Raw genomic sequence first — 16,093 nt, 5'->3', positions numbered from 1 at the left:
GTCTCGTGCACGGTGAAGTAATCCGTCCGAGAGCACGATTATCCAGCTCAATGAAGTGATCTGTGCAATATGATGGATAATATCCATAATGAAAACACGACGATAAAAATGTCGCTGATCTAAAATGGTAAACTTCGGATTTTAATAATAATATAAAATAATGGGACTGCGCATGTAAGATTGAAGTTTTGTTGTAACTATGTAAACAGACATTTTTTTCTTTCTGAAATATATCTTGGTTTGTTTTCATGTTTTTTCATGTAATCTCGTTTGGGTAAGACTACCAGCCGGTGTATAGCACTGAAAGCATGCCCTCTCGTGGACAGAGGATGCATCGATGGAAATAATTCACAAGCCGAGAACACAGTTCGTTTGAGAAGAATTCTGCACCGACTGGTTTCAATGTACAAGAGATCTGTATATAAATGAATTGTTCTCTGTGACGTATTTCAGACCGAAACCTTTTCGAAGTCGTTCTTTTATGGCAAATATTCTTCCATCATTAAGCGTTGGATATAAATGTGAAAGTAATCGCGCGTCTTCCATGTTACAAAAGGCACCGCTGGGATTCGAACCCAGGATCTCCTGTTTACTAGACAGGCGCTTTAACCATCTAAGCCACGGCGCCACTGGTTGGTTAGCTACCATCTACTTTATACATACATAGGCTACACTAGAATCAGTAGGCTTAATAGGCGAAGAGTATTAATTTGTTGTTAGTCGCTGCCAGTATACAGCTGGCATTTTCAGAAGGCAAAAAACTATACGCCACGTCTCATCTTCCAAAGGAACTTCTGAAAAACTCAACATTTAGCATATCTTTCAAAATAATGCAAAATGACAAATAGTATGAGCATTACCCCTCTGCCTCAATCATGACTCGTGATCTCATCTATCCGCTTGTCATAGCTGATTTAAAGTGATAGTTCACGCAGAAATGAAAATGCTCTCATAATTTAATCGGCCTCGCCACCCCAGATCTGTATGACTTTTTTATTTCTTCTGCAGACAAATGAAGAATTTTAGGAGAATATTTCAGCACTGTAGATCCTCAAAATGCAAGTGAATGGTGGACAAAACTTTGAATCTCCAAAAATCAAATAAAGGCAGCATAAAAGTAATCCACACGATCCAGTGGTTAAATCATATCTTCAGAAGTAATATGATAGCTGTGGGTGAGAAACAGATCAACATTTAAGTCAGGTTCTTTTACTGTTAATCTCCACCTTTGATCAGACCCGACCAATAGGTGGCAGCATGAAGGCAGCGAATAGCCATCTATTGCTCTGCACATAATTTGGTCTGTTCTCACTCAAAACCAACTAAATCACTTCAGAATACATTGATTAAACAACTGGAGTCGAATTCATTACATTATTAAAATACTTCCTTCTATACCAGCTTAATATGCAAAGACAACTACAAGTCATTCTGAGGTTTATTTTATCGAATACTTTAAACCAGGGGTGGGAACGTCAGGCCTCAGGGCAGTATAAGGCCCACCAGGCCATTTTGAGAAATCATTTGAAAAACAAAAAATGGCCTTGATTCAATTAACCTGAAAAAAATAAATAAATAAATAAATAAATTCCTTTCAAATACTGTTTAAAACTGCATTTCATTGGCTCTGTAACTGTACTCTGTACAATGGCAATAAAGTTGAATCTTAATCATAAAAATAATTTTAAATAACACAACATTTTGTATAATAGACAGCCCTTTTAGTGTTTTTGGTGTGTGAGCACGTAACAGAATGCGTACATTAATTTCAACCCACAATCAGAAATTGCAAGCAATTGTATGGCCCCCGAATAATTTCGTAAATACTCAAATGGCCCTTAATGGAAAAAAGGTTCCCCACCCCTGCTGAAAGCGCATTGTCTCTGTGGAACTATGACATTTCTGTATGTTTAGAGCGACCCGCTTAGACCCACCTCAACAACATTACTTGACCAATGGCACGAGTTGGGGGCAGGACTATCGGACGGTTCAAACAACAGCAGATGATGGGCGTATTTGGAATGCTGTTTTGAAAACATTGTTTATTTTTGCAATTCTGTTCAGTGGCGCAGATATTACATCAGCTTTAATGTTGCCTTTATCTGCATTTTGGAGTTTCAAAGGTCTATCTACCATTCAGTTGCATTGTATAGACCTACAGAGCAGAGATATTCTTCTAAAAAATGTTGTTTGTGTTCTACAGAAGAAAGAAAGTAATTCAAATCTTAGATGACACGAGGGTGAGTAAATGATGAGATAATATTTGGGCGAACCATCCCTTAAAGGTGCCCAAAACCCCACTAAAACCAGTGGTCAATTTCTGGTTACATTTAATTAAGGGCAATCTCATTTGTTAAACCTTTAGGCACTTCCTGTCATGCAATTATCACAAACACTCACTCACCATTTTTATTTAAATATATACATTTTTTAATCAAAAACATTTGAGATCATAGATACATTTTGTCACTTATATGAAGACATTCACCAAAGCGCACACACACACACACTCTTTCTTCCATTATGTTGCTGTGTTTGTAAGACAGAATCCTCACAAAAGGACAAACTGTTCTTCAGATATGTTTTATAGCTTGTCCTGGAGGTTTGACAATTATCATTGGAGGCCTCAGATCTTCCTCATTGTCCTCCTTCTCTTCAGTCTTCTGCTATCCATCGGCAGGGTTGGGCTGTAACGGATTCCATGTAACAGTGTTACTTATTCAGAATACAAAAATGAAGTAACTGTATTGAGACCCCATTATGTTTTCAAGCACCTGTATTCAGAATATAGTTACTTTATAACATTTTGTTAGAATACTTTTCTCATAATGATCACAAAATAAGGCATAAAGAAAAAATATATATTTTCAATCACGTGAGAAACGCAATTGTTTTTCTGAACAGTGCAGACGTGCTGCAAATGCATCTTTTCGCTCTCTCTTTCCCAGATCAGCTGAAGCGCGTGTGTAGTGTTGCCAGGTTTCATGCAAAATTGGGCTCAATTGAAAACACAACCGCATGTACAAATCAAAGAATCACGAGTTGTATTTTTTAGATACTTTAAAAATAGACCACATTGGGAGGCTGGGTAGCTCAGTATTGATGCTGACTACCACCCCAGAAATCATGAGTTCTAATCCAGGGCGAGCGGAGTCACTCCAGCCATTGGCCCAGTTAATAGGGAGGGTAGAGTCACACAGGGTAACCTCCTCGGGGTCGCGATAAGGGGATCTCGCTCTCAGTGGTGCGCGTGGCGAGTTGTGCATGGATCTCGGATAGTAGCATGAGCCTCCAAATGCAGAGTCTCCTCTGTGTCATGCACAACGAGCCACGTGAGAAGATGCGTGGATTGACTGTCTAAGAAGCGGAGGCAACAGAGACTTGTCCACTGATTGAGGTGAGTAACTGCACCACCACGAGGACCTTGGGCATTCCAAATTGGGAGAAAAGAGGATTAAAAAAATAAATAAATAAAAAAGAATAATAAATAGACCACATTCCCAAAAAGGTCTGATGGTAGTCACACTTATTAATTTATAAAGATTCCCGGACTTAATATCTGGCAACCACACTGGCACATCTTATCAATCAGCGTGCTGTGAGCTATGCAGCAGTATCAACAAAAATGTGAACATTCAGTTGCATTAGATTTTAGCTGTTGCTGATAAGTGCCTCACTTAAAATAGGCTAACTGTAGCTTTTCTTAAAGGGGTCATATAATAAATGTCTTTATTTTATTGTTTTCCACAAAGTCCACTTATAGTGCTTGTCAAGAGATCGTACACCAAAAACAGTCCAAAATGACCCTCTTCCTGACCCTTAGAACTAAAGAGACCACCTTAAATGTCAGACTTGTATATTTTCTGTTATGATTGTTAACCTCTTATGCATGTGAAATTAGTAACAATACTTACAGGCTGTAGGTTTGCTGTCAGGTGCATTATATATTCAGTAAATATATAAATAAAACAAATATCATATACCATCTGCAAATATGTGCATATCTTGAATAAACAGATAAAAAACCAACCTCACACAACTTCGGCAGATCCAGTATCCTGTGGAATGCTCATAAATCTTCCACCGAAGCACTTATTCTAGCAGTCTCTCCTCAACTGTCTGTAACTTTTCTAATATAAAAGACGATATACCGTTTGCAAATATGCAGATATCTAATTTAAACAGATGTAATTTACGAACCTCATGAAAATACAGCATTTTCTTCCCGTCGAGCGCTCATCTAATATCTTCCTCTGAAGCGCATATTCTATCAGCCAGAATCTAAAACTTCAGGATCCGGATCAAAATTTCCTCTCATTCACAAATCATGACGGTCATGTCTTTATTATTTTTTAGCAATTTTATGTTTGTTATTTACTATATTAAATAGTGTAATATATCTGCATTGTATCTGCCTAAAGGCCCCCCTGCTCTCTGGATATCGGCATCAACCATTAATGCCAGGTGTAATTGGGGTCTTTGTCCCTCTACTATAGGCCACAAGCACCTTGTGAATTTTCAGTCGCAATTTGAACTTATAACTGAATGTAACCTGAGTGGTTTTATTGCAATGTTAAAGTAGAACTCCTCACCTCTTGAGCTTTTGTGACCTCCACATTGTCCGTGTCGTTCTCATGTTTGCTACGTGTGAACCGCGAGGAGTTGCTTGGCATATGGAGTAACACAGCACGCACAAATTCCTCCCTTTCTCTTCCTCTCTCCCACTCCATCATGGATGAGTCCAGACTTGACTCCTGGGCATTTACAAATGACTGCCACATAAAGCAGAAATCAGGTACTTGGTGAATGACAAGGAAAAAAAGATTAGCAAATGAAGAATTATTAGGACCAAACATTTTTGTTCACCTTTGTCTCCTTGTTTGAGTTTGCTGATATAGAGGTCATAGCGAGTCTATTTCAGAGGATTTTTTGTGAATGGTTTAAAGGTCTGGCATCTGCTGTGGGATATAAAATGTTAAATAAGTCTGTAAAACAATTTTTGTTTTTGTATGACAAAAGTGTGGGCCATGCACCCTTGTCTTTTACTCATCATTACACTCGTAGATAAATAAAGTGATTTGATTTACCCTGTAGAGCTGTCTCTCCCAGCATTTCATGTCTTTGAGCAGAATCTAAGGCGTGGCAGCCCTGCTGGGTTAATATCCTTGGATAGGTGTCCGTGTGAAGCCTGAAGTGCCTGGGCAAATACGGCTGACAAGGAATGAATCAACCACAGGGTGGAAATAATGTATGTACAGGCCAATAGTCACATAGTAGATCAGGGGAGGATACACCTAAGAATAAAACGACGATGAGCCTACTTTAAATGCACAGCTTATTCATATCACATCATAGCTGAGTAATTCAGAACTGAAGCTCATTCTGTTATAATGAATGAATGAATTATATATAGTCAAATATGTAAAAATGTATCACAATTCTAACAGAAATTATCCTATTGGGAATGACGGAGTTGACATGTTGAAGCTGTGACCGCAGAGACTTAAACATTGTTTGTTTAAAATATAAAACCACGTGTCCTACTGTTGCATCCACCATGAGCAGGAAGTGGAAAAGGGGTACTCAAGAGTTATAACTGAACATGACATTGTCTGATTTATTCAGGATTTTTTGTTTTTAAATCTGAAGGAGTTGATGCAAAGTGAGGACACAAGTTGGATAGACAGTATTATATGGAACATATAATTTAAAGTTTATTTTATGTATTGTTTGATATCTTATAGATCCCTAGCTTTTAAACACTTTGTTGTTTGGCGGTTTAACATTGTGACCTCTTGATGAGGACAGGTTAAGTTACATTTGCTTCCAGGTATAGAGCATGCATTTTTTATTTAATTCTAATGATTTAACGAATGAAGTAACGAATGCCCCGAGTTTCCAACACATTTCCTTTAGATTTAACTTTCAATATTTGTATTATTATGAATTTCTTGATTTTAACATAAAGGGACTTTTGTATGTAGGAGATGTTTTGTCCCTTATCTTAAGAATCTCAAGAAGAAGAGATTGTCTATAAACGCGCACCTCTTCAGACACTACTACAGCACTGAAAAAGGGGTATACCTTTATTATATCAGGACAAAAATGACCGCAAACAGCCAAGGTGTTGACCAGTTTAGAACAGCTTCCGTTAAAGAAATGGAAATTCACCCAAATGACAGCTTCATTACACACACATATAATACCTTCGTTCAATGGCTCTAAAGGAGTTCCATAAGTCATTAAATCTTCAACGCTGTCTTCGTCAGACGCCATGTTTCAAAAAGTACGGTGGGCGGTTGAGCTCATATCTGACTCTGCCTCTGCTGACAGACACTCACAGTTTTACTGTGTTTCGTCTAGCGTTGATTAAAATAATAATACATAAAGTTACACATAATGTACTAGTAGTCTTTTTATTCAATAAACACCAACAGTATACTTTTTATATAGAATTATAAGCATAAAACTATATAATTTGTAATGTAATAAACTTCTTATCAAATTAAAGCAAAATAAGCAAAGTAAAAGAAAAAAGGGGAAATGAATAATAGGCTAGTAATAAGACAAAATACAAATTACATATATAAATTAAAACTTCATACTGTACAACTCAAAAAAATATTTTTGTATTTATTCATTACAAATTGTAATGTATTAAAACAAAATAAAATAAAAAACATTTTCATCATCCACTTGAGCCAAACAGCACAATTGACCAGTACAGCAGTGTAACTGAATGAGTGCAATACAAAAAAGGTAAAATAGTTTCATGGTAAAAAAATACAAATAAATAATGATTTGCTGGATTACATGTGTAAGTTGAAAAGACACCTTTTTAACTTTATTTCTAATACAGTACTTGTGGAGTAGTAACCACACTTATTTCCACCATGTCACCTTACCACTTTAAAAGAAGTTTCAATATGAAATAACCTCTCTATAAAAGCAGGGATGAATGGTTCAATTATTAGTGTTATGTACTAGTATATATGCCAGTTATGATGATAAACATGACAAACTCTGTTCAACACAAACTTTTATTATTGCCAACACCACTCACTTAAATGTTTTCATTTACATTTTTATTATGGAGTGAAAATAAATAAAATCTTGGTCAACCATGACACTGACTTGATGCAATTGCCTGTTTCCCTTTGAAGTTACACAACTAGTGCAGCCTTTGGTCACATAAAAGTACTTTAAAAACAACAAAAATTGGCGCATAATTTCATAGGCATAACACTGCAAAATATCGTGTCCATATGTAAAAAAATCTGCTTAAGTTGAAAAAATATCCACACTTGAATATTTATTTAGTTTTCAGCAATTTGCTTAAAAATACAAACACCATATTCATCTAAAATAAGATCATGGCATTAGAAATGAGGATGTCAAAATCCACAATTGAATAAAACACATTTTCCAACAGAAAAATAAGAAGTTGAGGATAAGGATGTTATCTAAAATTGCAGAAACAATGTTTTGTTTTTCTTCAAGAGGGGTATTTTCTAATGAGCTCCCATTGCTTCTACATAAATTGAAGAGGGAAGTTAAGAGTTCTGTTTGAAAGATTGACTCCCTCACACTTTGGATAATCTCCTGGCATTGAGGTCTTGTACAATCTTGATGATTAATAATATGATATGAAATATTCTCCACTCTCATTCTTCAAGGTGCTATTGAATATGAGGTCGAGGCTTCAGGATAAGTTTCCCCGTCTAGGACACGAGGAAGGACAAAAACACATTAAACAGAAATGTTTGCACAATTTTTTTTAAATCAAGTCGATATGTAACATATAATGTCTGAGATAATACACAAAAATTAGTCAAAGCACACAAGTACTCACATCATCACAGGACATGTTATATTCTGCTAGTACAGTCCGGCAGCGTGCTGCAATACTGCAACAACAGGTTAAGGAGAGATCTGCAACTCACTGCATTTTGCCAGTCTGAGGTATACTGCTAATGTGCAGTTGTGGAAGCGTTAATACTGCACAGACTGATTGATCACCAATCATGAAACATGATGAACAACATAAGACATTCCCTGTATTGAAAAGGATACATTGATGGCGCGACAACCCGTTTGTGTATTCCAGCAAAGAACAGGCCAATGAGAGTTACACAGCTGATCGTGAAAAACGGATGATTCCATAATGATGAGAAGAAAGAAACCTGTGGAAAGAGAAAGGCATGACAGAGGGAACCAACAAACATCTGTTAAGGCACACAAGCAGATTTGATGCTAATTTGACATCCTTTGTAAATCTGATGTGTCATACTTTCTGAGTGTCTGGATCTATCAGCCAATTCCAGGCTCCTGTTGCTGTGCACACAGACACCACAATAAGAATCACTGCAAAACAAAAGAGAGAGAGAGAGAGAGAGTAGTAGTATTTTCTAAATACATTTTAGGAAAAACAAGACTTAATATGATTACTTAAATCCTTTCTGATAGCCAACAAAGGTGTTAAAGACACTCAAGTTAAGTGTGTATAGCTCTTGGTTTGGAGCACAGAAACATACAATATAGATTTTATTTCAGGTATTAAACTGAGATTCATAACTGGAGTGACTTACTACGCCAACGGCCTGTGGCCGGCTGCAAACAAGACACATACTCTGTCAGTCTCCTCTCAAAAGCCTTCAAGTCTGCAGAGAAGGAAAATAACTGCACTGAAAAACACAGACCATGAATATGACAGTAAGTTAACACATTTTATATTTTTAATTTTCAAAGAAATCATCTACCACTTATGTAATTGTGCTGCTATTCACATCGCCCAGGAAATGCATCATCAAAAAGAGCTACATTTATAGGCTAGATATGGAAAATGACATGAGAATTAATTAAGTTAAGTCAGCGTTGTACAATATTCTTCATATGATATACACTGTCTGATATGCCGGCCTAATGATTGCGCAACTCGATGATACTGAAAGCAAAGACATCGTTAGGCTCTTGAAACGCAGTGAAGCTACACTCAATCTAACTGAGGCTTTTTAACCTTTCAATATTACAGTAACATGCTCCTTCACATAAATGTTTTGTGTTGCAATGCGTGTTTACAAAATCACCGTTTGTCTTTAATTACTTCAGTCCAAAGAGTCTTAGCTTTGACGCTAGCAGCCCAATGCCAACACAACAAAACTAAGTGGCCATAACCGACATGTGAACCCCCCTTTATGCTTGACGATGACACTTGCAGATGTGTGCATTAAACTGATAATCGAATAATTGTAATGTACCTTCAGCTTGCTCTAATGAATTCATTTCTCTTCCACGGTGTTACAGTCGCTCAGACCAGGCCTGCAGAGACACGCAGCTGCGGCTCAGCGCGCACCGGCCAATCGCGGAAGCTTTGTTCTCATTGGCTTAAGCAGAGTGCGTCACAAGAACCTGATGGAAGGTGTTTGTAATCCCACTCAGTTTGTTATTTGAATCCATTTGTATGAAAATAGTTAGCTTGAGCTTTCTTTTGAAATTAAGTTTCTTACCCAATTTCTCCAACAATCTTTGCTGGCTTGGAAACGGTGATTTCTGCACAACTTTTCTCCCCACAAAAGATACAGTGGAATAATTTAAATGTTAATACAAAACAAATCTTTGTTCATGGATTAATGGTTTAATAAAGGTTTTGTTTTTGTTTAGAATCAGTTTAAAGTTTATGTAGTTTACGTTTACTTGAGTATGAAGAATTTAAAACATTTTATAATTGTCTCGTGCTGGCGAGGACTTTTAATTCCATTGTTTTAAGCTACACTATGTAACTTTTGGCACTCTAGCAGTTAAAAAATAAAACTGAATACATCTTGCAGAAGAACATTATTTTGGTTATGCTTTGGCTATGCTCCTCAGCACGGATGAATGGTTCGAGACACCAGTCTACACATGCATACAGGACATGAACAGAAGGAAAAGACGAATATCTGAAAACATGTCATCTGAGCAGATAAGTGCCATATATTATCCTGTTCTTTTGACTTCTGGGAAACATTGATATTTTGAAATAAATAATGTTACAAAAGTTGGGCAACATTCGCATAATGATTGCTAGTCTGCTAAGGTCAAACGTTGTAAAGTTTTTATAACTGCAGGATAGTCTGGACAAATAGACCACAATAGCACATCATTTATAGATTGTCATTGTTACCAACCAGTGGTCAACATCATTTCAAGACTCACATGTCCTTGGCAAGCCTAGGACTAAAGGATTTATTTAAATAAATTAGGGCTGTCAATCAATTACAAATTTTAATCGAATTAATGACATGATGTCCTGATTAATTAATCACATTTAATCGCTGTAAGAAAACCCTGGAGTTTACTTTGTAAGGATTGGTTTTCTTTGATCCCTCTATCAATAGTTTCTCAGTCTGCATTCGTTGAGTTTGCGCCTCCAAACCTCATGAGGGAAGAGGAACAAATCACAACTACACAGAGTGTATCAGTTCCTTCTCTTGTTGTTTATTGTTCAAGCACATCTTTATATATCATTCAGTAAAGCAGTGTAAATCAATAGAATTTAGCAGAATAGTTTCTTCACCTTATATGTGTTGGCCTAGTTTAACATAGTGGGCTACACAATAGCAGAATAGTTTCTTCCACGAAAGAGAAACCAGTAAGAAAAAGAAAAATAAGTTAGAATGAACATCTTGTTTACTACCATATTATTGAACATAAGTCAATCATTGGCATACAGTTCACAGAAATCCATTTCACAAGTGAATTTGTCAATCAGTTTGAGATTTATTAAGAGGTCTTGTTTAAGGACCCGTCAATTTCAAAAAGCGGCAGACATGCTTGTGTAGCGTCTCGGGGCGTTGCGTCATAAACCTAAAATGTTTGGGTCACTGTGTCAAGTTAAATATAGTTTAATACTTAGAACACATCTTGAGATTCCTTAAAGTTCGAATTTGTGCTCCATCAAGTGTTTGAACACAAGAACGTAATGCATGTTTGTGTTCTTCTGTCTGCTGAAGTGTTGTTTTCTTCACTGTATAAACTGTGCGTTGCCACACAGCTGAAATTTCAATTACTGCCCTCTGGAGAAAACAGGTGATACTATAAGCTTACATTTCTCAGGAATCTTCCTTATTACAATGCGCATGCGATTGATTGCTTTAATTTTTTTAACACTTCATTTTTAATAAAATTAATCGCACTAAATTAACGCATTAAATCGATAGCCCTAATATAAATTATTTATATAGATTAAACAAAAATACACACGTGTGCTGGCAAGTGAAAAGTTCTGCACCAATTACAGTAAAATTATTGTATTTTACACACACAGACATGAGTGTGTGTGTGATTACACAACTACACATAAACCATATCAATAAAATATCTTACCTGTTGAGTAAGAAAAAAGCCATCTTTGGGTCGCTTTTAAATCCTTTCAGATTTTGGAGTTGTCGCCACCTCTGAAAAGCCGATATTGATTCAGGTTTTATTACGGACTTTCCCTTTTTGCTTGTCGACTCTTCTCTGTTCTGGGTTTCTTTGATTTTACAACAGGTGGTTCCCTGGAGGTTTGATGTTTCGAATGACCCATGGTCAATTTTTCTTGATCGTTGTGACAACAAACATTCAAGGTGAAGCAACTCTTTCAGTAGCCAAAGCTTATTTTCTCTGTATACTTATACGACCTAAACACATTTGTTGCACACTCTCATTAATAACATTTAGTTAATTTTTTAACAAAAAAAACCTAGTTACATAGTGTAGCTTTAAACACTGTCACAAATTAATTAAAACACACCTTAACTTTGTTGAAAAAAACTAGGAACTATACCTATATAGTTCCTATATAACTATATATATAAATGTCCACTGGAAAATGCCTGGTTACAATCTAAAATATATTGCATTTCTCATAAGATAAGACAAGTACATTTTAATATATTGCATAATATCTATCCAGCAAATTGTCTAATTGCTGTTTCTTCTGATGTGTCTAATTTGTGTGTTTTCCATCAAATGGAGAAAGTCTGGATCATTTATTTTATGTCTGTAAACATGTACAAACTCTTTGGGAGAATTTGAGTTCTTATTGTCTCCCTTTCTAAACTGTCAGTTGATGATATCTTTGACAGATATATTTTAAAAAATGTCAAGTAATAAACATGCAGTTGAGCTTTCAGTTTTTTTGTAGCGTCAATGATGACAAGAACGCCTCCTTTCTGAAATGTTGTTTTTCCTTCTGGCTGAGGATTTAGCCTTTTCCCCTTTTTTCTACCTTTGATTGTCTTGTACAGTCCTAGTGTTCTGTTTATAACATTCAATATGTAATTTGCAATAAAAAAAATAGTTTTTAATTCCCAGAGCTCTTTGTTTTTCCCCCACTGCTCAATTCAAAAAATGTATTTAGTGTTTTTCCACTCAATGTAATTTTTATTTACTCCAAAACCACAATTACAAGACATTAAAGAAATGAAAAACAAGAAAAAAAAGAGAACACATGCAATAATTACATTAAAAAAGTTATGGATTATGTATCAGGGTCCTTTTGAATATTACATTCTTAAACCCTCATGCATCACACAACAAATTGTCAAGCTTTTGCGTGTGTGTGTTTGCATACCTTAAGGGTTTACAATAGCTCCAGAATTATTTTTGAAATATAGATCATTATGGTTCTGCTTTAAGGAACTTACAATTATGAAATTACATAATTACACTGTATTATATTAAATACAAGTTAATAATTTATTTAAGTCACTACTGTGGTTCAAAAGCAGACTCGCAAAGTATAAATTTTTCTGCTACAAATTTTATGCACACAAAATTATAAAACTTGCACATATAACACACATCTTTCTTTTTTTATTTATTTTTAACATATTTTATAGGTTTAAAAATAAATGTATTTCCAAGTGCCTCCTGTAACCTGCTTAACACATTCCCGTGGTTGGAAATCTTATACTACAAAATATGTTTGCTGTGTGTGATCAGCATGTGGGGAGTGCATTTCATAATTTCATAAGTATAAAATTAATAATATAGAAAATATATTATAAATTAATATAAAAGTATATAAATTGCATCACTACGCATACAGTATCGTAGCAGCAATTTGCTGAAATAATTTCAAAAAGGTTAAGGTGAAATCGTCTCTATTGATGCATATATTTGTTCACAAAATGTGGCACAGTTATTAAACTTTTCATTTAATATTATTACAAAATACACTGGTTCATGGATCAGTATCAGAGTGCTAAAGGCAATACTTTGCTTTGTTGTTTTTAGGAGTTAATTTATTAACTAATACTACATTAAACTTTTCCAGCAGTAAATCTTCAATTTCACTGTCTGGGATTTCTTTCATATTTACCAAGTCTGAGTCCTCCTGTGGATTGAATGTGACCTCACTGAAAGTCCAGCCAATCAGAGCTCTGAAGCCTGTGGATGTCTGAAGGGAGCAAATGGATTTGAGCATGAACAGAGAGTCTGGACTAGTCTGCAGGTGTTGGCATGTATCCAGGAAATGATCTGAACTATGCGGTGTTAATGTGAAGCAATATATATTTTTCGTCAGGCGGTTGTCAAGGAGGCTGGAATGAGCAAAGGCATTATCTTGGACCAACTGCTTCCTTCCCGTCTTCTCCAGAATCCACCTCGTCCCATCATTTAGGAGTCGGAACACACCGGAAGGCTGTGGTTGGTCTTTACCTGAGATCATCTCTAAGGGATACCAGATTTGGCATGACACCCCAAAGCTCACATCAGCAATGTAAGGCTTCCCATCAATCTCCACCAGATTGATGAGATGACTTGCCATGGGGTTGAGATCATTCGCCCTGTTGAACACATTGGAGGCTAGTATGGTGTATTTGTAACCCATCTCCTTCAGGACCCATGAGAACAAGAAGTTGTTTTCACAACACCAGCCTCCACGATTGCTCTTGACAATTTTATCATAAATGATCTGCAGGTCCATGGTGTTCCTCTCCCCACAGTGCAAGCTTAAGTTCTCAAATGGAATATTCATAACATGCAGCTTGTGGATAGTGTTCAAAGTTTTCAAGTCAGCTTTGTCATATTGGCATGTAAATCCAATCCTTTTGAAGTACCCTCCCAGATCCATTATATTCCTACAAGAAACAATGCAAAAACAGTTTTATCAGCGTTTGTGTGGACACTGGGCAGTGTATTTCACTCAGGGACCAAAATTAACATTCGCAAAATGCTGGTTACTTTATGAGACACTGCACATAAAGAATAAGTCAAACAGTAAGAACGATAGTCAAAACATTGTTGAGACTCCAGTGGTTTAATCCATGTCTTCTAAGTGATCCAATAGGTTTTGGGAAAGAACAGAGCAAAATATATCTCCTTTTTTCACAATAAATCTTGATCTGCAGTCTCTTTGGCGATTATGATTTTAAGCTTGATTACACGTCCTAGCGCCTTATAGCACCTTATAGCACATGCGTCAAGCACAAGAAAGTGTAGGCCTAATCTAGGGCTATTTGACTCCAGAAATTTGGGATTCGACTTCGTTTCGGAATCAGTGAAATCTTTTTTCTCGATTCTTTTTCGATTCACCAAAAAATGAGAGGTTAAGTTAAATCTTATAATAATAACAGCACAATATAAAGTGTTCTTTTAACTATTTATGACAGAATAAATGACACAAACTTTTCCTTTTTTTTATATAATAGGCCTATTCTAAAAATAAACATATGCATATGAATATTCCAATGCACTAAGCTTCAGTTCCATAGGATGAATTTGTGGGTAGTTTAGATGAATAGATGCACAGTATTTTGAAGATCTACTGCAAATAAGATTTTTATTGGCAATAAATCTTTAGAAGCAATATAGTATGTGTGGGTGAGAAACAGATAAAAATTTTAGTAATTTTATCTACTCCATATTTCCACTTTTACTTTTACATCTGAAAGTGAAAGTGGAGATTTAGAGTAAAAAAGGAATTAAATATTGTTCTGCTTCACACCCAGACCTATTATATTGCTTCTGAAGACATTATTGATTACTTATATGGATTACTTTAATGTATTCTTTATGTGAGTTGATGGTGTGAGTCTAAATAACCCCTTTATTAAATGAAAATGCTTGTGAGGTTTTTTTTCTGTCACTCTAAATGGTCGATTTTTCCAACACCTGCAGAGGTAAATTGGACCTGGCAGATCACATTCAGACAGCTATTCACACTGCACTTTTTCATAATACAAGCGTTTAATAGTTATACGTATAATTTTTAGTTTTCAACTTGTTAATAATTTGTGTTAAAATGTGTAGTTGATATGAAATTTCCAACAGTGACCGCTCGTATTATTACACATGCAAGTTCAACATTAAAGAAAATTACAATTGTTCATAGGAGGCTTAAAATTAAAACTGTTAATCAGAATATACAATAAAACATACACATTCAAATGTATATGTGTGCATGTGTAAATAGGCCTATAGTTGCACCCTTTCCCCATCCCAGTTTAATGCTCAAAAAATCTGCTCACCTTAACAATAACACGATGGGTGAAACTTGAAAAGATGGCCAGAGTTTTTTATTTTATTTTATGGTTTTGTGTTGTCTATTGGAGTTTCATGAACACAGACTGTGATTTCCACTTTTAAGCAGCGTAAATCTAAAAAAAAAATTATTATACATTGTTTTAAATAATTATACATTTTTTAAAATATTGAGTGTAAATTTATAACATTATGCTTTGTGTTATTTCTATAAGAGCTGCTGAGAGAGTGACAGTAAATTTGGCATCATTTCTCATCTAACGGTCTTAATCAGTTTCCTCCTCTGGAAAGTCATTCAAATGTAATAGTGGATTTTTAATTTGGCCTTGGAGCAAATGGTTAAAGTGAAAATAATATTTCTTGTGGTCTCCCATCCACTGCTGTCGAAGTTTACCCTGCAAACGTTTACTTCCGCGTTCCAAAACCCGGAGTGTGAAAAAGGTCTATATCAGTACTTCCACAGCATTAAGGAAGGATCTTGTGTATTTGTGAATGAAGTACTCTTGTTTTAAATTCTCCCTGCTCTGCTTCCAATTGTTATGACATCCCCTGAACACTAAAATACTCACGATAGCTTTTGACAACT

General features: G+C 35.7%; 2 protein-coding genes, 1 long non-coding RNA gene and 1 other non-coding gene across 6 annotated transcripts; all 4 read right to left on the bottom strand.

The window, feature by feature from the left end:
* Positions 1 to 554: 554 nt before the first annotated feature.
* Positions 555 to 628, bottom strand: trnat-agu (transfer RNA threonine (anticodon AGU)). Its single transcript has one exon. It is a non-coding gene; the product is annotated as a tRNA-Thr (tRNA).
* A 1,847-nt stretch (positions 629 to 2,475) lies between these two features.
* On the bottom strand, positions 2,476 to 6,305 carry LOC127642744 (uncharacterized). Of its 2 annotated transcripts, none has more exons than XR_007970384.1 (5): positions 6,207 to 6,305; positions 5,088 to 5,294; positions 4,867 to 4,958; positions 4,593 to 4,772; positions 2,476 to 2,687 (listed from the first exon to the last, which is right to left on the bottom strand). It is a non-coding gene; the product is annotated as an uncharacterized LOC127642744 (long non-coding RNA). The 2 variants fall into 2 exon arrangements; XR_007970385.1 differs by having other exon boundaries at positions 4,867 to 4,955.
* Positions 6,306 to 6,543: 238 nt separating this feature from the next.
* LOC127642742 (nuclear envelope phosphatase-regulatory subunit 1) lies at positions 6,544 to 9,368 on the bottom strand. Of its 2 annotated transcripts, none has more exons than XM_052125252.1 (6): positions 9,258 to 9,368; positions 8,589 to 8,684; positions 8,291 to 8,364; positions 8,074 to 8,183; positions 7,853 to 7,907; positions 6,544 to 7,721 (listed from the first exon to the last, which is right to left on the bottom strand). In XM_052125252.1, the coding sequence occupies exons 1-6, from the start codon at positions 9,280 to 9,282 to the stop codon at positions 7,680 to 7,682; spliced, it is 402 nt and encodes a 133-aa protein (XP_051981212.1). In that variant the 5' UTR covers positions 9,283 to 9,368; the 3' UTR covers positions 6,544 to 7,679. The 2 variants fall into 2 exon arrangements, with proteins under 2 accessions (XP_051981212.1, XP_051981213.1); XM_052125253.1 differs by having other exon boundaries at positions 8,589 to 8,660.
* A 3,027-nt stretch (positions 9,369 to 12,395) lies between these two features.
* On the bottom strand, positions 12,396 to 14,101 carry LOC127642743 (arylamine N-acetyltransferase, pineal gland isozyme NAT-10-like). Its single transcript, XM_052125254.1, has one exon. The coding sequence runs from the start codon at positions 14,096 to 14,098 to the stop codon at positions 13,229 to 13,231; it is 870 nt and encodes a 289-aa protein (XP_051981214.1). The 5' UTR covers positions 14,099 to 14,101; the 3' UTR covers positions 12,396 to 13,228.
* Positions 14,102 to 16,093: the final 1,992 nt, after the last annotated feature.

Source organism: Xyrauchen texanus, unplaced genomic scaffold, assembly GCF_025860055.1.
Source record: "Xyrauchen texanus isolate HMW12.3.18 unplaced genomic scaffold, RBS_HiC_50CHRs HiC_scaffold_786, whole genome shotgun sequence".
Classification (NCBI taxonomy): Eukaryota; Metazoa; Chordata; class Actinopteri; order Cypriniformes; family Catostomidae; genus Xyrauchen; species Xyrauchen texanus.
This window is presented reverse-complemented; position numbering and strand designations above follow the sequence as displayed.

Bases quoted from the DNA above. Each gene is read 5' to 3' on its own strand.
- LOC127642743 (XM_052125254.1), bottom strand. From the start codon at position 14,098: ATGGATCTGGGAGGGTACTTCAAAAGGATTGGATTTACATGCCAATAT.
- LOC127642742 (XM_052125252.1), bottom strand. From the start codon at position 9,282: ATGAATTCATTAGAGCAAGCTGAAG. The intron at 8,685-9,257 runs GTACATTACAAT...TGTGTTTTTCAG, and splicing joins TTCATTAGAGCAAGCTGAAG to TGCAGTTATTTTCCTTCTCT. The intron at 8,365-8,588 runs GTAAGTCACTCC...TTTGTTTTGCAG, and splicing joins GGCCACAGGCCGTTGGCGTA to TGATTCTTATTGTGGTGTCT.